This window comes from Bactrocera oleae, chromosome 4 (assembly GCF_042242935.1).
Source record: "Bactrocera oleae isolate idBacOlea1 chromosome 4, idBacOlea1, whole genome shotgun sequence".
Taxonomy (NCBI): Eukaryota; Metazoa; Arthropoda; class Insecta; order Diptera; family Tephritidae; genus Bactrocera; species Bactrocera oleae.
The window spans coordinates 69,569,695-69,591,090 of record NC_091538.1 but is presented as its reverse complement, the minus strand read 5'-3'; the positions used below and the strand labels follow the sequence as shown (position 1 = coordinate 69,591,090).

Sequence of the window (21,396 nt, the reverse complement as noted above, 5' to 3'; positions counted from 1 at the left end):
GCAGCTTCTTGGGGAGAAAATATGGGCTATTCAAACCAAAATTTACATTCACACATTTTTTCCTTACAAAAAATCGAAAAGCTGATATTGAAGATTAAAAATTTATTGCGGACAGAGTTTTTACAGTCCTTTCTAAAAGTCCTGACTGAAGAGCCTAATGTACATTTTTCATTAAAAAAAAAAACTGAATAAAAATAGTTCCAAATTGATAAAAAAAAATATTATTTGTTTATAAAAATGTACCTTTTGTATATAAAAAAAATTCAATTTATATTTCATTGGAAAGCTAAGAAAATATAATATAATTTTCTTCGCATACGCAATTGTTTAAACGTATTTTTTTCGAGCGGAATAATCTATATATGTATATTATATAGGGTTCCTTTTGGGTTTTACAAACTTTGTGACAGATTTCACATACGCTGTTCAGGGTAAAAAAATTTCTGATGCTTTACAATATTTAAAAGGTACGAAAAAGGGTATTAAGTTAGCCATATCTATGAAGATATACCAAATTCATTTATTGCAGAATTAATAAACAACAGAAATAGTTTTATATAGAATAAATACTTTATTGTAAGTTATTTTTTGAAGTTGCATATATATATATATATATATATTATTACATTAATTCAGTTATTAACCAACAAATTGTACATATGTTTATGTTGATTTCAACGGTTTTCATTAGTTCAATAGGACTTTTTAGTACATACAGTTCAATAAATCGTTAAATAAATACTTTTTGTATTTGCCGTTCGTGCTTGAAAACCGTTCAGCGGGAAATCTATAGCGACTATGATTTGGTAACAATAACAATTTCCCTTTTTTGGAATAAGCGAATAGTTTCGTTTCATTACTTACTTTTGATAATATTGTATTTTGCAAATATGAAGCCTAAAATATTAAAGATTCGTTCATCTTATTAAATAATATGTACTACAGCTAACAAGATAATAAAACAATAAAAATCAAAAGTACCTTAATAAACAAAACAATAGTTGATTACCAAATATTCATTAAGTATGAGCATAAATTCCTACATATATTATTGTAACAGTTCCAATATTTTTTTTTTTTACTTTTTGGTCTGGGTTTTTTTTACTGGTTTTCTCAAAAGAGATTAATGCTTTTCACCGGTAAATACTCATATTCAAATATTAGTCTTTACACTGAGTTATTGTTTTGGAAAAATCACCACACGTATTGACAACTGTGCTTTAATTTTAGAAAAATGTTGAACAATAAAGATTCGATGCACTAATGGTTACTGATAATAAAAGCTTTGTACTAGCACAGTATAAATTAAAAAGTTAATTTGATTTGAGATTCAAAAAAAAAATACACATATACATTTAATAAGTTCAAAATCAGGTGTACATGTATAATGCTAAGAAAAAATTTTGAAATTGGAAAGATATTGAAAACGATTATGCAACTGATTTTCTAAGATCTATTGATCTGGCTTTGCAATATAAGCTTCAAATACATTTACTTCTAGTCTCTGGATGCGCCTATTATTGTCAAAATGTACATGAAGATGTTTACAATGTCCAAGTACAGATTAAGAGCAGCAAAAATATATTCCTCTGGACTAATCGAGTACTTATGATCGCCGCCCATCATAAGCTGAGTGTCGTAAATGAGGTAAATAGAGAAGAGAAGTGCACCGATGGATGCATAAACCAGTGTAATGATTTTTCCTTTGATGAATATGGCTGCAATACCGAAAACAAGGAATATGACCATAGCCACAAGTAAAACACCTCCGCACATGGTAAAGTCATATTTGGTTTGGGTGGCAAATAGTGTTAGAGCCAAACAAACGAGAGCTGTAATTCCGACTGCTAGAAGTACCTAAAGAATTTGGAAAAAAAAAAATTTATTTAATTAATTAATATAAAGAAAGAAAAGTAATGATCAAATACTCACTTCATTGGGTGCATAGCGACTTGCGGAAACTCCCATTAAAAACGATTCTGCCAGTGTGAACAAACCGAGGAAAATGAAGTTCATTGGAGTTTGACGACGTACACTCTCGCAACAAGCCATGCAGATCATTGTTACAAGCAATACGACCAACGCTACCCAGAAGATAGCTGGATTTCTGTATGCAAATTGTTTGGTGGGTTCATGGAATACAAATAGAGCTACAAAACCAAAAGTTACAACCAATTGACCCTGTTTTATCAAAAAAAAAAAAAAAAAAATCATTAGTAGTTTCATTTGGCTGAAAAAGTAATCGTTTAACATACCATAAGTATCATGTAGACTTTGCGAATAAATCCTTTGCGTATGCTCATATCGTCGAAAGAGAAATTCTTTGGTTGACCTTCGGGATCATCGTAGGCGCCATAGCCACCGCCCGCTGGAGGTGGCATGACAAAGCCGGGTTGGGGTGCGTAACCACCAGGTGGGTATCCTCCTGCTGGTGGATAACCTCCCGTTGGTGGATATCCTCCTGCGGGTGGGTAACCACCCTGTGGTGGATAACCGCCCCCTTGTGGAGGGTAGCCGCCTTGTGGGGGGTAGCCGCCTTGTGGTGGATAACCGCCATAATATTGCTGGTTAGGATCTGTGATGATGATGTGGAAGTCATGTTACGTCAATTAAAGCTTTTTGAATAGTACTATTAATTCAAAATTGAAGACTTGTATACAAGATGCTTTAACAAATATGAACATAATATTGCATATTAGAGGAATGGACAATACAAATGTTTCAAGCACAAATGCATATTCGAACACTTAACGAAAGGATTTACATGTGTGTGTACGATTTTATGAATATTTTTTGTTTTGATATTTATGAATTGATTATTGTAGCAGTATTACTTTCCACAATGTTAATAGCTTCACCAACGATAACATATAATTTCATTGACATAAATTTTCATTAAGGAATAAATGTAGGTATATTATGTATACATATATCTAGTGGATTTGAAATTGTATTTAGACAGTTGTTTTCTGAATGGTTTTAGCAGCTGAGAAACATGTACGTATGAGTAGTACTAATTACATGTGGCTAAACTAAGAGCATTTCCTAAGTATCTTTAACTTGTATTGTTAAAAAAAAAGCAGACATGTTTTAACCACTTTATATAATTTAATGATAACAATCACTTTAAACATGCAACTACAAATTACTTGAGTAGTTGAGTTAAAAAAAAAAATACTTTGATTAACCTTGATACGTTGGGCCAGCCTGCCACGACATTACTAGTAACGTTTATTGAATTCCAGATAATGAGACGTTCTCAAATATTTCAAAACAGTTTTCGCTTTTCCAATTATTGATGGAATTTTTAAAAACTATGAATGGCTAATTGGGGATGTATAAAAAAGAAAAGCAAGAAGATTATTTAGTAGAGGCCTTGTATAACTTACCCATATTTTATGCTTATAGATTAAAGTGGATATTAGACCCTTTTAAAATACCTGCAAAATATAACAAAAATTAAATAGACGCAATTCGTTAATATAAATATTAGTTTAATTTTATTTTAAAAAAATGTATATATAATAAATTAATGTGCTTTGGAATTCAAAATGATCATCCACCAAGTCTATCGCTCATATGCATTTATGATCCTAAGTTTTAATAAATCACATATTATAGGCATTTTTCTTTTTTATCAAATTTCGCAATGGTAGTGACGACATTTAATTTCAATACTACAGCAATTTTATATTCTACTAATACGAGGTTTCACAAACTGCCTTTACCTTGCCCTGCTCATACCCGAAAGCTAGCATCGTTTTTATACGGTATAGACTGTAGGGTGTAAGAGAAAGATTGATTACAGAGAAATGACTCATGGGATGCAGAAGACCACAACAGTTGGCCTCCAATTGCCTTTCAAAGTGTAAGTATAAAAAAAAACTTTATCAATTCACTTATATACAACTAAAAATCATACTAATTGGCTTTTGCTGCAGTCAGAATTACGATAAAGTCACGATAATTAAATTTCCAGAAACATCTTTTGCACATGTTTACGAACACATATAATATTGCTTGGAATTTTTGCACATGTGTAAATAATGAATTTTCTATTTTTAATTACCTTCTAAGAATATGACGTTTTGCAACAGAAAATTGTTGGATATATATTTTCACTTTTACTTTGGCAGCAACGCAAAAACGTTATTTGTTTTGGTCTCGGTACAATTGCAAGTGCGGTAGATACGACGAAAATTTTCTTATTGAAGCACAACCAACCGCAGTCAATTTTACGTTACTGAAGCATATGCACAGGGTTGCTTTGGTTCAGAATAAAACACTTTTGTATCGTTGGTAAATGTTAAGTGAGTGCAGCAACGTAACGTAATGTTACGTAATACTTACTTAAGTCTAGTTCTAAATTTTTATAATTGTATAATTTAAGTGATTATATTATCTTTGCAAGGAGAGGCTCACACTCTGTCAAAATGTAATGTTTTAGCATTTTTTGTACAAAGAACGGTTTAAAAAGTTAAAATTGTTTTAGCATTAATTTATTTTTAATGTTGCAAGATTAAAATAGATATATTTATTTGTCCTATACATCAAAATTTAAATTATCGATAATGTTATGTATTTCAACACTAAGAGGAAGTAAGGTTTTTGATTGTTTTTGTATTAAATGAATGCTGAATGAAAACTTTAAAGCGTTTTCCCCACAACACACGTTTCCAAAGACGGCGTCCCTCATAACTTTCAAATATACAGCACCATTTTTATTTTTGAGGTAGCACTGGAGAGTTTTTTAAATTAGATTATATTTTTAATTTTACAATAACACATTAACCGGTTTTTTCACAAAAAATCAGTTTTTTCCTTCAAGTCTTCCCAAAAAGTGAAATGAATGATTTATATATCAAAAAACTTCCTGCTTTACCCGTGCAAAGCGATTATCTAACGATATACTCTTTCCAGATTTCAAACGATTCAGCACCGAGTTATGAGAGGCCAGTAATTCAACTTTTTTCCGAGACATTTCGGAGTTATTTCTGTCATGGCCGTATTTTTTAATATTTATCCATGTAAATTTAACAGAATATTCTTAAAATGTCAGACTATAATGTATCATTGCGTTTTTTAAATATATTTTAGCTGGCTCTGCACAAAAAAAAAACCATAAAAATGGGCCTTTACTCAAACTAACCCTTCTCCCCCTCAAATATAATATTTAATTTTTCATAAATATCTATGGATATTTTAAATATTTAGGCTAAATAAGTGAAACAAAATTTTCTTTAATTATACAATTTTATTCGTTTAAATTTCCTATTTAAATGAGTTTTAAAATTTGCTTTATTAACTTTTCTAAATTTTTCTTTGTTTTAGTTAAAAAATTGTTTTTACTTAAATTTGAACACAAATGGAATTAAAAAGAAAAAACAATAATAAATAAAATTACTACTATTTAACCAGATTGTGGGAAAAGTAATGATGATTTTGTAGGCGTGTCCGCAGATTCATTATCTAAATCTGTGAGATTATTTGCTGAGCTTACCTGAAAAAAGATAAGATAAGAAATGCATTATATGTACAAGTATATATAAATAATGATTGATATTGCTTTTAAATATTTACAGGCGTAACGGAAGTAATAATAATTTTCGTATGAGATCTTTGTTGCAGTAGAGCGGTATCTTCTGCCGCCACTTCGCAGTCGAGATCAACGTTAGCACCGGCATCACTATCAATCTCCCATGAGGGGTAATGATCCATTTCACCTTCGCAATTAAGATCCTCCTCTTCGAAGTCTTCAACCTCATCAATGAGTATAACTAGAAACAATTTTGAAAACAAGTTTTGATTTATAGTAGATATTTTTTATTATAAATTTAATATATTTTCAGCGAATAATTCATTCGCAACTTACTTGAGTTTTCCTTTCGTAAATTCGGTTTTAGGCTACTACTTAAGGGTTCATTTAGACCAGGTATCGTTATAGCAAAATTATCTTCTTTATAAATTCCTCTATCACAAGGATTGGAGGCGGATCTGCGTGTAATTAAACACAAACACTCGTTTATTTAAAAAAATGATATTTCATGTAAATTACTCACCTTAGAGTTACACGTTTTTTTGGATTTTCTATTTCGGATATGACATTATCACTATATAGTTTAAAAGGACTAACCGACGCTAAATCAAAGGATGGCGCAAACGCACGCGCATCGGAAACCTGCAAAATATAGACTAGTTTAAAGTATTGATAAATAATGAATACTTAAAATACTTGTAACAGTTTTAATTTAGTAACGTTATTTATTTTATAACTTGTTTACTTTGCTCATTACCTTATTGTCATCCCTGACCCCGATTTTCGTCGCCGAGAAGAAATCTCTTCTAGCACTGATTGTCGCATGTGTATTATTAGTGTTATTACTATTACTAGGTTTATTATTGCCCGCTGCCCAATCGCCCCGTTTCGAGTGATCTTCATTGTTATTATTGGAATGTTTAACTACAGGCTGTGTAGACAATGGAAGTGCTAAGAAGCGTTCACGATCCTCCATATAAGCTTTAATAAGTACATCTAATTTTTCTTCGATATCAGCGACCTAAAAATGAAAAAAAAAAATTATATATTGGAGTGAAAATGTACGACATGTTTAAAAGTAGCAAGATGACTTTTTTGTATACATCCATCAAAGCCATTCAAATCTCTTAACGTTTCTGTTACTAATTTTTCTTCCACTTCGAGGTTTCCTCAAAGGATTTCAGTAATTATGGTATATTCACTTCAAAAAAATCGATTATTCGCTTGTATATCGAATATATACTTATTTTAATATATTCTCCGAAATGATATGAGATAAGATTGTATTTATAAGAATTTTTCACTTCGTGAATACGGCAACCAATACTTTAATCGCGTTTTTCTCGAAATACTGTTTTCAGAGTCGGTAAGGAAAATTTCTCTGAAACGCTTGGATCTATAGATTAGATATAAAGTCAACTAATGATCAAAGGAATAAGATTTTGGATAAAAATTTTTAATTTTAAAGCCGAACTGATATGTAAATTTTTGCACAAAAAACAATTTTATTTTTTAAGCCGCCATTTTGTCCAAAGTAAAAATTGTTTGCCAGTCCTTCGATCATAATCTGTATAACTTACCACCTATAAAAATAAAACATTTCAAGCAGAAAAATCTTCCTTTCCGCCAGATAACTTACTTCAGAGGTTCTTCTGGAGATCGGCTACGGGATCAAGGACACCAAATTTGTTTTCAATATTATTAAAGTCAATTAAATTCGGTAAACGTACAATATTTTAATTTAATTAATAAATAAAATTTCCAAAAAATTCATAAAAAACGCGTTTTGTTATTAGCAATGGATATAACCCCTAAATGGATGAAACTTTTAAGATATTTTTTCTAAAGCAGTCTTTCAGGAACAAACGAAGAACTTTCTGTAATCGTGCACCAAAACAAATTGATGTAATAGTCAGCTCAATTTGTTTACCCACCATCTGTTTAAAGCTTGTTTCTTACCTGTCGCTCTACTTTGACTACTCGCGAAGCTAGACTAATTTTAGAAGCGTAAACATCTTTTGATTTTGATCCTTGCTTACCAAGGATTTGGTCGAGTCTAAAAATTTTAATGAATTAAAATAATTTAATTTTCATTTTAAAAATGTTTTACAGTTACCTTGCATGTACATTTTTGACCCGACTTAGCAAGTCCACGTGACCTGCTGCATATTGTTCCATCACATCTTTAACGTCATACGGCTTGAGAGCTTCTTTGAATTTGCGCCGAGCCACAAAGTATTTCAGCTGCGAAAATAAAAGTGATTTCAAGTGTTAAGTATATAAAAGCAATCTTAATTTGTAGTTTTCTATAAATATTCATAAAATTCATTTAAATTGCTTCTTGAACGGATGGACGGTGGAAGATCAAAAAACTGCAGATAATTAAAGCTCCAATGAAACTTAAAACTGAACCGAAGAGAAACAGAGGAAATAAAAGAAAACAGTTCAAAAGCTGAGCTATCTATTTGGAATTTTCTCTTTTTTCTTTGGTTTTGGTTTCTTAGCTAGTGTTTCCAAGTGCATTGGTTTTTTGTATCGATTTTGTGCTTCTGACCCACATTGTCTCAGTGCATTACACGATCCGCTTTTTAGTATCTAAAATTTTTGTACCACCTTCGTAATTGAGTACACGATGTGAATGTGATTACTCTATGGTGTTTACCTTTCTGATGAATCGTATGGCCGTCTTATGTTGACTCGTCAATTGCGTATATCGCGGCTCCTCGTCTTCATCTGCATACAAAGAAAAATGGCAAAAAAGAAGAAAATAAAAATAGTATGTACCAATTTACGAAAATATATTAAATCACAATTTTACGACAACATAAATAAAGTATTGTACAACAACAATGAATTTTACAATTACAAGTATAAGTATAGCGTAAGTAGAGTAAATATGTTATGAGAGTTCCTATGGTATAATTAGTAAGGTACGAGTATGTAGGTAAATAGTTTAGTAAATATATATGTGGGTATGTAAGGAGTTACTGACAATATCAACTATACTGACGATATGAACTAAACAACTAAATGATGGAGACACATTTTGCGCCGAGTATGCACTAACGTGTGCGTGAACAGTTCGCGTTGGAAATACCGAAACATCAAATACAGTTACAACAATGTTAGCAGTCCAAAAGTTCACTATTTCATTATTTGTAAAATAAGAAAAATATTTAGAAAACCAATAATATTAGACTTATTACAACACACACTAAATAAGATTTGTTTTATTTTCGAAGACACAATCGGGTATAACACTTGGGTTCTAGCATGGCTTCTACACGATTTGAATACTGAAGTGGACACAAATTCCGTTTCAGTAACGGTTTTTGTCACAATAGCTATACATACTATTTGTACGAGAACAGCAATTTCGACTACAAAGGGTATCCATAATTTTACTACACGAGTACCCACACTCTGTGCATCCAGGACGCTTACGTCCAACACCGCCGCCGCCACCAATGGTCAAACCACCGAAGCGACATCGTCCCTCACGTACGCTATTGCCACGCTTGTCATGCACACTGGCCAGTAGGCGCGGCTCGAGGTATTGCGCCCGATTGTAGAGTTCACTATCACAAGTCTCGTCGCAGGTCGTTGTTTGAGGAAGTGAAAAATTCGAACCGAAGAAGTCGCCCTGCATGAAGCCGCAAAGTATCACAGGTACTGGAGAGGGGCTACTGCTCGCATTATTCGCCACTATTTCGTTTTTATTCGGGGGTAGCGGTTGCACGCTCGAAACTTTGTTATTATTGAGAACTGTCGAACAGAGATTCCTGAAAGAATTTGGTTTTTGTTGTGTTGTCGTTGCACACTGTTTATTGGTGTGCGATTGCGTTGTTTGTTGTGGTTGTTGCTTGTTGTTGTCCGTTGTATTCCTACAAAAACTTCCAAGAGAAATAGAGCTGAACCTTTGTTGGCAATCGATTAGGCGGGGTTTAGGCTTTGCTATGTGTAAAACGAAAATAATTGTTGTAGAACATTTATATACAGACATAAAAACTATTACATCATTAGAGACAGAGCTAGCATCTATCGTATGCAGTTCGCTAGCTGCATCGACTTCGAATTCAACTAGCTTGTAAGGAATAAGGGGTTTACGGAGGATCTTCAACATTATAGCGTCAGTTAATTATCTCAAGCCTCTGCATCGATGAGTTTTACAAAGGATTTCAAAGTACATATCTTAAAAATTTTCAAAAGGATGAAAAACACATACATATAGCCTCTCTACTAGCCTAGTGTTAGAACAGTATCGGAAATAAATAACATTACTGACACTGAAGTAAATATCGTAGAGATCAGCGAACACACGTCTACATAGATGATAGAACCTGCCATTTCTGTAGATACGCTTATTATCGTTTAGGCCCTGCTTTACTTACATATGTATGTGCTAACGACTACAACTCGGTTTGAGAAGGATGGCACAAGTTTGCGACGTTCATACGCAGCCGGTAGAGAGAAAACCGGAGCCTTGGGATAATTGCAGTCAATATTTGGAGAAAAAACATCTGCAAAAAATTGTTTCAGTGCACCGGGCTGTCCTGAAAACTCCGGGCCCGGGAGGAAATGTTGCCGATCTCAACATATCTCCTTCACTGTTCATACGAATACTATATAAAACGTCATGTGGTTCTAGCTACCCATAAGATAACGAAAATATAATAATAAATAAGTTTAAAGAAAGCTAAATAATGTTCATAACCAACAAATGTGAAAATAATATAGTAAGTGAATTGGAAATATAATATAACATTTAATGTATATTGTTTCTATAAGAAAACATCAAAACACAAAACTAAAACATATATGTATAAAGTAAATGTAACACATTAGAGGCAAAATTATTAAGAGGACTACATATGAACAAAAGACAGTTTACGACGGTTGGCTTTTATATTTCGGAATTAGGAAACAACAACAAATGTTTATCATCGAAAATCGTTTTTATCTTTTTAAATACATATTCTTCATTAAGATCTATATACTTTTGCATGCGTTCGAATCAAATGTAATTGTTTCAGTCGATGTGGGAAAGCTCGTATTGTCGTGGTGAAGAGTGACCCTTCTTCGGCGGTTAGTCTTCCTGATTTCCCGAAAGACAACTGGCAAATAAATGGTTGTGTACCACACAGAACTTGCTGTTCTGCGTTGTTATAGTGATATGGTTGCGACATGTCCAGTCTTTCCAAAAAGTAGAGAACCATTTGGTTAGAAGTGCTTCGTGCGCGAACAACTTTTGTTGGATTTGGCTCAATTGCAAACACCCATACAGTCGACTGCTGTTTACTTTCGTCTTGGAGTGATCTACGACCTCCATTGAATTCACTATACTAACATTTAACACTGGTCTTTGATGGAGCTTTATAGCCAAGGATTTCGACGCACTGTTGCTGAGTTAATCCCCGTCGGTGATCGCGCTAAAATTTAATTCCATTTTTTGGCCGAGATGAATATTTTAAGTTACTGTATAACATCAAAGATGTCAAACTTTACGATAAAGTTGTAACTAGTTGACGCTAGAGTTGCCAAATCCCGAAATATAAAAGACAACCTACGTATTATGATTTTATTTCGAACAATATCAAATTGTCAAAGCCAAGTCAACATATGACACTGTGCTTACGAGTACTTATGTATGGTAAAGCTTTTCAAAAAAGGAAAATTATTTACGGCCAAAAATCTACCATGATTTTTCTGTAAATAATTATGTATGCAAATGTAAATTATTCCCATGCACCCTGTATATATTACGGAATTTTACTAGTTTTAATAAATATTATTGTTATTATTTATTATTTTTTTTTTTTGGTTAGAAGTGATTACAACTAGACGACAACATCCATTAGCAATGACGTGAAATTGACAACAACTGCACTTACCATCGGAATTCTTTTTCAAAACATTTGTTTCTACCACCGAATCTTCACTAAAACAGGGATCTAAAGTTTTGCCATTTTGTATTATTTCTGGAAATGTACAGAAGAAGGCAGCAGAAAGTAATAAAAAAATCAACAAAAAGCACTTTGGAACAAAGTGGCACCAAAAAATTATCGGGAATTAAGAAAACCATAAACAAAGTACAAAATTTAAAAAAACGAATGTGAAATTGCAACAATCATGAATATATATATATATATTTTTTTTTTTCATAACATTAACAACAACAACATTAATGAATGTAGATATAAACTATTATTAACGTTAGTGACACTAGTGCGTACGAATTAACGAATACTACATTTATAATTGTGTCCGAACAATAATTGGGGAGGTGAGTTGAAATGCTAAAAATCTCACTGCTGTTGCAACCCTGCGTAACTGTAACTGGCATTTACACATTTTTTACTAACATATTAGATACGTATATGTTTTGAAATATTCAAGACTTGGAAACTTGCAAATGTAAATTTTTGAAACGAAAAATCTAAAAAAAAAAACGATAGCGACTAGTTGTATAAAACATAGTTGGTACTCGTAAGTGATGTGAGTAATGAATATGAGCGAGTAGTGTACCGCAACCACTTAGTACTTATTAGTACTGATTATATTTCTATGTGGTGTATCGTATTAATTTAGTTAGTAATGATTTGCGTGGTGAATTTATGTATGAACAGTTAATATGGGTCCCCATTTTGGCCGTTATGAATTTTTGAAATTTGTTTTTATGATGAATATGACATATGTATGTATGTATTAATTGCTGTTGTTTTAGTGGTGCAAGCAAGGTGTTTTACATACGATTGGATTAGTAGCTTTTTATGGCAACTAAAACATACCCAAATTTTCCACAGATGTATTAATCTCTCGCATTGTACGCGTATATTTGGTGATCTTTGACGGGCCTTGCGGTATAATGGTGTTCACCTCGCGTGGTGGCATATTCTGGCTGCGGTGCCGCCTTATTGTTGGGAGACGCGTTACGAATGAGGCATTGTGCTTAAAGCTAGATGAAGCTCGTCTAAATTGATAGAAAAATATACATACATACATACATACGTACATACAGTCGGAAGTAGGAAGGCGCTACATACATACATAAAGTAGTAGTTTTGTATGATTTTAGAGTGAGTTAGTAGCGTTGACATTGTTACACGGGACTACACTAGTGACTACAAAGTATAAAATTATTATTTTTTCTTTATTATTTATTAATCAAAGTGTTATGTTTGGTATGTTCAATTATTGACATTAGCCGTACACATTTAGACATGTTTATATAAATTTGTTGGAAATATGCTTGAAACAGCTAAACGGGCTAGCTAAACATGTTTGTATGTATTTCATAAAGATCTAGGCGCCTTAGCAAGTAAGTGTACATGTGTTACATGAAGGTCTTGAGAAAATTGGTTGTGTGTTCTATGGCACTTATGTATGTAGCTAAAGGTTCGTGTTCAAGTGTTCGCTGAGTTTGGTGTTTATAAGAGGTTTGGTGTATATACGTAGTGGATATTCAATATTTTTTTTTACCTATATTCACTTAAATTCTTAAATAATCTATCCCAATATTCAGAACTGTAAAAACAAAATAGATATAAAAATATATATACACAGTTGTAGTTATTTGTTGTAACCCATTGGAGAAAACTTAATGCCAAATAAATCAATAAAAGTTTTGTGTAATTAAATTTGTAACATATTTTTTTTAATCAAATGTCGTTTGTACGTATTTCAGTTCAGTGTAAACGTGCCGTAAGTGTTTTTTCGAACAGTGGTGTGTGGAAAAATTGCTGCGCACAAGTTAAGCGATTTCAGTGGTTGTGTTGTTGTGCTGCCTTGGCTGTGCTAACGGTGTAAGGTGAAAACGTGTTTCTGGTGCCGTAGAACGCATTTAAATTTGCGCTTTTGTGTTTGAGGGAACGCTTTAGAAAGTTCCAATTAAAGATATTACGTAGGTATAGGTATTTTCGCCAGCAATGCTACAATTAAGTTTCCATTTGATAAGGAAAGTATGTTGACAGTTTCTAAAGCGGTTAAGCGACAGTCTGGAGCATGCTCACATAAATGCACTCACTAGTTAATCTAAGCCTAAAAAGCTATTTTTTTATTTATATTTATTTTTGTGGAAAACTTGCTAGTTTTTGCTTATAAGTATGTTGTAAGCTTGTGTTGTGTACTTACGAGGTGGGCGGACTTGGTAAAGGCACTTCGTGTACTTTCCAGGTGGCGATCGATATTGAATGTTCGTCCGCGGCGTAACAACGCCAAACCGCCTGTATGAGCGTGGCGGCCGGTTGCCGTCGACGTATCATGTGCTTTTGCCGTTGCTGCTGCTGCACTTTCAAGGCGAAACCGCTGCCAAGAATGCCCTAAAAATATATAGACAATATAATATATAGTATGTGTGTACTCAGAATGCTCGTATAGTGTGCTACATGGGCACATGTGTAAATTGACAAACGCACAAAAATGCTAAAAATATTTGTGCTTGTAAAATGCTCAAACTAAATTTTCAAGTATAAACGCAAAATATTTTTTAATGATAAGGGCAGCAAGTCGATGCCGCCACACAATGTCAAGTCTATGCTTGTTATTGTTTTATATGTAAAGTTCGCGGTGTAAGATTTGAATCATCAACAAATTAGAAATCTAAAAGACAAAAAAATCAATTCGATTTGATTTAGTGATGAATTCTTGCATAATTTCTAGTTTCATGAATTTATGAACACAATATAAGAATACTATTTTTTAATAATTGTCGGAGCATTTTTATATCCGTTAGTTCTTAAATAAAATATTATATTAGTCGAAATTTGATATTATAACCTGAACCGGGCATTTTAAGCTTCCCATGAAGTTTGGAACACCCAGAAGGAAACGCGGAGACTCTACAAAATATGATCAGCATAACGAACTGAGTCGAACTAGCCTCTAAGTTTCTGAGTTATCAATCAGAAATTTCGAACACGGTCTTTTGTCCCCAAGAAGCTGCTTATTTGTTGGAAACGCGGATATCGGACTACTATAGCATATAGCTGTCATACAAACTGACCGATCCTTATCAAGTTCTTGTATGGAAAACTTTTTTATTTGACAATATATCTTCACGAAATTCGCCATGAACAGAACAAATTGTTCAGAGCAGACTACTATAGCGTGTATCTGCCAAACAAACTGACCGATCGAAATCAAGATATAGATCTTTTTATTACCTTTAATAATATAAAATATGCATCTGTGAAGGATATTATAGCTTGGATGTAGCCGAAGTTAACGTTTTTTTGTTTTCATTAAAGTGTTTTTAAATCTGATCTTTGTTTTAAATATATTTATTAAATATTCATAAATATAAAAATAATTTCTGTATGAGAGAGACGACTTTTTAATATTAAATTACATATTCTAATGATCTTGCGTTTAGACAGAGTTCGAATATTTTAAGTAGCATTTTATAATAAGCTTCCGCAATTGGTAATACTTCTAGCTCGTAAGGCATGATTTTTTAGTTTTTTTTGGGATATACCGATTAATAATATATTCTATTGGACTTACCGCTGGCAATGCAAAGAACGAAATGCCCAATAACGCGCAAAAGGACGCAATTAATTTGCCCTGCCACGTTTCGGGCACCATATCACCATAGCCCACTGTACACAGAGTGATCTTAAATTAAGAAATAGGTATATTAGCGTTTTAGTTGTTTAATTATATACCAAAAATATATAATTTTACTTACTACACCCCACCATAACGCCTGTGCGAAGTTACTAAATTTTTTATTGACATCCTTTTCCATTAAATAAACGAGGAATGATGCAAATATTAGTCCTAAGAAACCTATGTACATTGTCGTTATGAGTTCCTGTGAAAGTGCGTGGAAAGAGAGAGAATGATATTCATATTAATATGAAGTGGTTTTAAAACTTTACAAGTATATGCTCTGTGTTGAATAAATAATTTACAAAAAATCAAAGTATTTTCCATTCTAATTTTGTAAGTTTTCAAATGCATTATTTAATCGTAAATTGTTAATATTTTACCTGTCTATGTGCGTAAACGACGCTGCCCAGCAACTTCCACGTGCCGCCACGACGATCCATGCGCACCATGCGCAAAATTTGAAAGAAGCGCAGCCCCCGAAGTGCACTTGTTGCAAACACCTGACCCGAGGTGCCCATGCCTAACACCACCGACGAGGCGGCTATTGTTATAATATCTGCAAAGTGCAAAACGAAAAAAAAACACACACACACACAAACAAAAAAGGATAGGAATTAATTAACGGGTTTTTCATGCGTTGCCTTAATTGAGCTGACCCAGTTGATGTTTGACTTGCCTATAATACAAAAGGGTCGTTTCACGAATTTCATACGTCCTACACATCCTTGATAACGTGAACGGCAGCCGGATGACCACAGTCTATATGTTGTTTGGTGGATTCGTTGTAGTTTACGGGAACGGTCAGGAAGCAACAGGCGAATAAAAAGTAAGAAGACGAAACAAAAATGAATAAAATGCGCGTGGTGTCTAGCAGAAAGCAATTTTATTAATTAGTTTTAGCTTATTTTGTTATATTTGCATTTTTGTTGTAGAAATATATGTATATTCCCATATTTATAAGGATTTGTAGGTACTTGAAACACCCACCAATATGTAGTGGGTGCAGTTTAACGGTATTTAATACAACTAGTTGAACTTGGTGTTGCTTTTCTTATTGTTACTATTTCCTACTTGTACAATTGCACTGTAATCGATCTTTGCCAACACATCCTTCATATTTAGACACTCCTGGGATAGGCACTGATGTTCATCATAAGCGTTGATAAGAAAAACCTGCGTGGAGCTTAAGCTAATTTATATAGCTTGGCGCTTAGGAAAAAGTGCTTAGCAATTTTTTAATTCAATTGAAATAGGTCAAGGCTTAACAAGAAAGCGCAAAGTTCGTCCCCAAGAGATATCATATTTCTTAACTTGTCACAGAAATCGATGTATCCTTTACATCCATTCAAAGTATGGTTATGTCCTTTCAAAGTAGTGCATAATAACACATAATATCTACTTTAGTTTTCCCCGCTTCGCAAGCAAAAAATAGTTCAACGTATACCCTACAATAAAATTATTTTCGCAAGCAAAATTAAATTGCACACTTTAAGCATTTATTTTGGATCTTAAAATAACAGTTATTACCACTCTAATATATTATATAACATCTATAACTATATTCAATTTGCCAACAGATGGCCTAACTTGATTATTATCCAATGTTCCAATATTCCGAACATGCGTTGGAAGGCTACTGCCCTTGTGGATTTTAGTGGATTTTTAGGGTGAACATGCTCTACCTGATGGAACGTGCCAAAAGTGCCAAAAAGGCTTGCACGATTTAAAAATGGTGATTTTGGCTTGGTAGTCGAAGAACGCCAAACAAATTTGAAGATGAAGAATTGGAAGCATTACTAGATAAATATAGTTTCCAAATACAGAAAGAGATCGCATAAACTTTGGGAGTCACTCAAGCATCCATTTAAAATCGTTTAAAAGCAGTCGGATACATTCAAAAAGCACGGAACTTGGGTGCCATATGAATCTAAGCCAATAGACGTCATAGATGATTTGCATGTCACAATATGGTTATGTACATTATAAAAAAAAAAAATAGTTTTTATATGGGATATAAGAATACCGATTTTGTCATATTCTTTTAAAAATTTATGGAAAAGTTGAATAACATAAATATAGAAATCTTGATAAATCCTGAGAAAGGAGACGAGTTTGAAATGAGCAGTTATTCCGATAATTTTAGTTGAACTTCGCTAAAGGAAAAATTAAGTAGACTGCAGTATCGAGTGTAAAATATTGTGTATAACTTTAGAAGATTTCAACAATTTAACTTCGAAGTTTTAAGATAGTAATTATTTATTAAAAATATAATAACTATTTCACTCAATTACTTAGTTAGATGCTGCCTGTGATACTCAATATATAATTGCTTGTAAATTTTCATTAAAAATATTGACTCACCTGAAACAGAACTCCAATGAAAACCATATTACTACTAATATCTCCATACGAAATAGTATATAAATTGCATCTTTCTCGTACTCTTCGATCGTGGAGAAGACGCTTAGAGCTAAGCAAGTGAATACCATAAAAAACCTATGAAATGAGAGAAGATAAAAAATATAATTTTATACGAAAATACTTTAGAGACTTGCGCAACGTTATGCGGTCTATTTACACAGTACTCATGTAAGAGCTTTAGTATACCATATGTACGATGTGCGAGTATATAAGTTTTCATTGATATAGCAATAAAATTTCATTAACGGAATAGCGTAATTTATTCAAAGCATGACGCTTGGCAAGGAAAATGCCAACCAAACTATAATGAAATACATAAAATGAACCAAAAAGTGATTGAATTGAATTATGACAATACTTACACCATGATGTGATACAAAACCGCAGGCAGGCCCCGCGGTCGCTCTAAAAAATTATATACACGACTTTGTAACCGCCTATAACGGGCGTCACGGCGTGTGCCGCGATTGTAGGTCAGCGGCTTCCCTATGAGTGACATTCGCGGTCGAAGATGTCCGTTCGCTGGGTTGGACTTACATGATCTGCAAAATAACTAAAATTAATATGGGACCTTTCAATTAACTGTTTTTTTGGATATAGCATTTATGCGTAAGAATATAATGCATTTCGTCATTCAACATTCATACAAATCCATGGAGTATCCTTTGAAGAGTTTTGCTTGGTTCCAATGAAAGCGTTTCTCATAGAAAATAATCAACTCATTGTCGGGATCCATGTCGCATAACTGCTTTCCTAAGGTAGATTATTTCAACAATAACACAACAACAAATTTAGAAAAGATCACTAGTGAATACACCTGCAATGCGCTAAATCCAACTCCGACGCTTTCGACTGTCTATGAGCGACTTGAAAGCTACGCTTCTGAGCTTCCGCTGAGTCAAGCTCGGCATTTAGCTACTCTTAATACATCTCGTTATGTGACAGTTATTTACCTTAAAATGCAAGTGTTAAACGGCGAGTAAATTCAAATCGGCCGTAAAGCAAATTAGCCCAATTTGAATGACACCAAAAACAAAAACATACACAAAACCCACAATTGTCCGAAATTAAAATTCGTTTTTTCGCCGTTTTAATGTTAAACGATTTGTTTGCACTTCTAGACTTTTGCTAAATTGTTGCTGGAGCTCATTAGTCACGCACCTCAACAGCTTGTGTTGTCCGTTGGCGACTAACCGCTTGGGAATAGTAATATTTCGTATTTAATGGAACATGCAAATTTTAGTTTACAACTCAATTAACACCTTCGAGCAGGAAAATGACGAGGTCGTTGGGGAATCACGCCTACTGTTTTGGCTTTTACTCTTACAAAAGTGCCGAAGTTGTCGTTTGTGAGAGAAGGCGTGTTAGCGTGAAGATAAGATTTGATTAAATTTTCGCTTAGATAAGCAAGAAGCGAGAATAAATAGAAACTGTGATCATTACAAATGTGTATTCATATGCATACTCCTAGTATTTGGTGAAGCTAATATTTACTTAAAGTCAATAAGTGATTTTGGCAGAGTTGCCAAATGTTTAGCTTTGAAAAATAAGTAAAGGTTCTTAATTGTGATATCAAGTGAATCCAAACTATGATCTATATTGCGTTATACATTTTTTTTTTGATTTCTTTTATTCCCTATCTGCCTCGAAACTGCTCTAACTTATACAATCAAAAGTTTAGCGGTCCTCCTATTGAAAATGCTCCAAAAACATGTTCAACACCAGTTTAAAAAATTTCTTAACATGGCAATTCAGTATTTTTTGTTACTGTGGTTTCTCTATTTGTAAATAAATACTTAGGGCTAACAGATAATTTGCTAATTATGTATTTGTTTAAGATTTTTATCAAATGTTTTCTGAAGTTTCTGTTTTCTCTTTTCACTGGCAGTTGTTAATTTTTACCCTTTTTCCAATCGATGTTAATCTTATTAGTTGTATGATAACTGAATCGTAACAACGCGCATATTATATTATTATTAACATATTAGATATACGAGTATATTAATAATAGCAATATATTCTAAAGGTGATGCCAATTTGACATGAAAAGCCTATTTCTTTAAGATTTGCATTCAAAGCTAGCGGATTCGTTTGTCAGATCAATATCAACGCAGTACTTAGCGGAGGAACTCTCAGGAGAGCATGCCCATGACTATTTAAGAAGCCGCTAATTATTGTTTTGGGCGTGTCTTTAGCAGTATGGTAATTCCAAGATGAATCTTGTCAAATCAGTAGTCAAGGTGTTCAAATTTGTTTGACATTTATGATTGAAAGAATTACAAACCGGCTTGGTATATGTCGATATTGGTATATGTCGAATTTTGTAAAGATATCTTACTAAAGAAAAACGTTTTCCATAGAAGAACTTGATATTGATCAGTCAGTTTGTATGACAGCTACATTCTATAGTGGTCCGATATCGGTGATTTCGACAAATGAGCAGCTTCTTGGGGAGAAAAGGTCATGTGAGTTTTAGATCAATATCTCAAAAACTAAGGGACTAGTTCGCATATATACAGAGGGGTAGACAGGTGGGCATGGCAAAATCGACTTATGTACTAAGTCCACGCTGATCATTTATACGTATGTATGTATATATACTCACTTTATATACATTATTTGTGTTCATTGAAAATATTAATAACCGTAAAATAAAAAGATATTACGAGTATAACAACGCGATCATCGTATGTATATCACATTATTATGCTGACAATAAAGAAGCGCATTGCCATAAAAATGCGGCTTCAATGAACGTGCCAGCTCTATTTCACACATTCATTTGTTCATATGTATCTAAGTGTCTTTAATACCCCTGTAGGAATATGGAGATTTGATAAATAGCTAAAATGTGTGAAAGTGTTTACTAAGGTGGTGCGATTCCCATTGCGATTTTTTTTCTCAAAAGAAATAATTAAACGTTTAGTAGGTTGCATCAAAATCGATAACAATACAAATAGATGTAAAAATGGAAGTAATATAAAAAAGTTTTAACTCAATCGACCCTAGTGCCCCACCTAGTGTGAAATTTCGAAAAAAAAAAATTATTTATTTTTTACATATTTCGATAGTTTATATCTTTAAAAATTCCATGCTAAAATTTAAAAGATTATTTGGAATACCTATTTTTTGATTTACAGGCTTCTAAAGTGTAGCCGCTCAGTTCAATGAGTTTACAAGTATTATAGTTTATTTTTTGAATTTACTACAGTGATTACTGAGATACAAATTTTGTCTGCATGTTCTATATATGGATCTCCATATAATGATATTATCGGTTTTGTGAGCATACCAAAAATCGAATTATAGCAGGCCAATAACGAGCAAAATTTCAAAATAAAATTTTTGTAAATGCCGCCATTTTCGATTTTTTTGATTTTTTCTGAGCTTAGGTCGTGACAATATTCTCTAAAGAGCATTTTCTTAGGTTTCATCCACGAAGAAGTTCGGAACCACTGCCGGATAAACTGTTTTTAGCGCTGTCAAAGATCGCGTGTAACTCGAAATATATTACATTTTTTTTTTCAAATTATTATCTTTACGTTAGAATTTCAAAAGAATTGTTACAGTAATATTTTTATTTTTTTAGTTTTTTCCATAGATGTGGCTCTAAACAAAACAATTTTGTTATAAGTCTGACATATTTTATTTTGGTAAAAAAAAAATTGCAGCCTCTTCAAACCATTTTATTGACCTCAGCTTATAGAAGTTGTAAATTTTCCTACAGGGATGGATCTAACAATTATGTATTGTAGCTCATATTCTACGTTCGGCATTGATTGAAAACTATTATATAAGTTTTGTAATACATATACTACACAAAATGCATA

General features: G+C 33.0%; 2 protein-coding genes across 12 annotated transcripts in view; both read right to left on the bottom strand.

Moving 5' to 3' along the window:
• Positions 1-548: 548 nt before the first annotated feature.
• Nmda1 (N-methyl-D-aspartate receptor-associated protein) lies at positions 549-4,230 on the bottom strand. 3 transcript variants are annotated; one of them, XM_014231514.3, is made up of 6 exons: positions 4,070-4,226; positions 3,390-3,440; positions 3,189-3,324; positions 2,256-2,575; positions 1,933-2,181; positions 549-1,857 (listed from the first exon to the last, which is right to left on the bottom strand). In XM_014231514.3, exons 3-6 carry the CDS (start codon positions 3,217-3,219, stop codon positions 1,498-1,500), a joined length of 960 nt encoding a protein of 319 aa, XP_014086989.2. In that variant the 5' UTR covers positions 3,220-3,324; positions 3,390-3,440; positions 4,070-4,226; the 3' UTR covers positions 549-1,497. The 3 variants fall into 3 exon arrangements, with proteins under 3 accessions (XP_014086989.2, XP_014086988.2, XP_014086990.2); XM_014231513.3 differs by lacking the exon at positions 3,390-3,440 and having other exon boundaries at positions 4,070-4,230; XM_014231515.3 differs by lacking the exon at positions 3,189-3,324 and having other exon boundaries at positions 4,070-4,227.
• A 1,004-nt stretch (positions 4,231-5,234) lies between these two features.
• The window catches only part of KCNQ (KCNQ potassium channel), a 53,281-nt gene continuing 37,119 nt past the window's right edge, over positions 5,235-21,396 (bottom strand). The window contains exons 1-20 of one of the 9 annotated variants that reach the window (XM_070108256.1): positions 18,728-18,865; positions 17,929-18,108; positions 17,507-17,641; positions 15,822-15,904; positions 15,526-15,701; positions 15,222-15,347; positions 15,038-15,148; positions 13,667-13,854; positions 13,016-13,060; positions 12,325-12,506; positions 11,428-11,514; positions 8,957-9,490; positions 8,199-8,269; positions 7,653-7,780; positions 7,496-7,592; positions 6,294-6,557; positions 6,060-6,178; positions 5,873-5,994; positions 5,581-5,777; positions 5,235-5,500 (exon numbers count right to left, since the gene is read on the bottom strand). In XM_070108256.1, the coding sequence (XP_069964357.1) occupies positions 5,411-5,500; positions 5,581-5,777; positions 5,873-5,994; positions 6,060-6,178; positions 6,294-6,557; positions 7,496-7,592; positions 7,653-7,780; positions 8,199-8,269; positions 8,957-9,490; positions 11,428-11,514; positions 12,325-12,506; positions 13,016-13,060; positions 13,667-13,854; positions 15,038-15,148; positions 15,222-15,347; positions 15,526-15,701; positions 15,822-15,904; positions 17,507-17,641; positions 17,929-18,065 (2,892 nt within the window). In that variant the 5' untranslated portion in view covers positions 18,066-18,108; positions 18,728-18,865 and the 3' untranslated portion in view covers positions 5,235-5,410. Of the gene's footprint in view, positions 5,501-5,580; positions 5,778-5,872; positions 5,995-6,059; positions 6,179-6,293; positions 6,558-7,495; positions 7,593-7,652; positions 7,781-8,198; positions 8,270-8,956; positions 9,491-11,427; positions 11,515-12,324; positions 12,507-13,015; positions 13,061-13,666; positions 13,855-15,037; positions 15,149-15,221; positions 15,348-15,525; positions 15,702-15,821; positions 15,905-17,506; positions 17,642-17,928; positions 18,109-18,213; positions 18,336-18,519; positions 18,866-21,396 lie in introns of those variants that run through there. The other 8 variants (XM_036370168.2, XM_014231522.3, XM_036370169.2 and 5 more) reach the window with 8 other exon arrangements.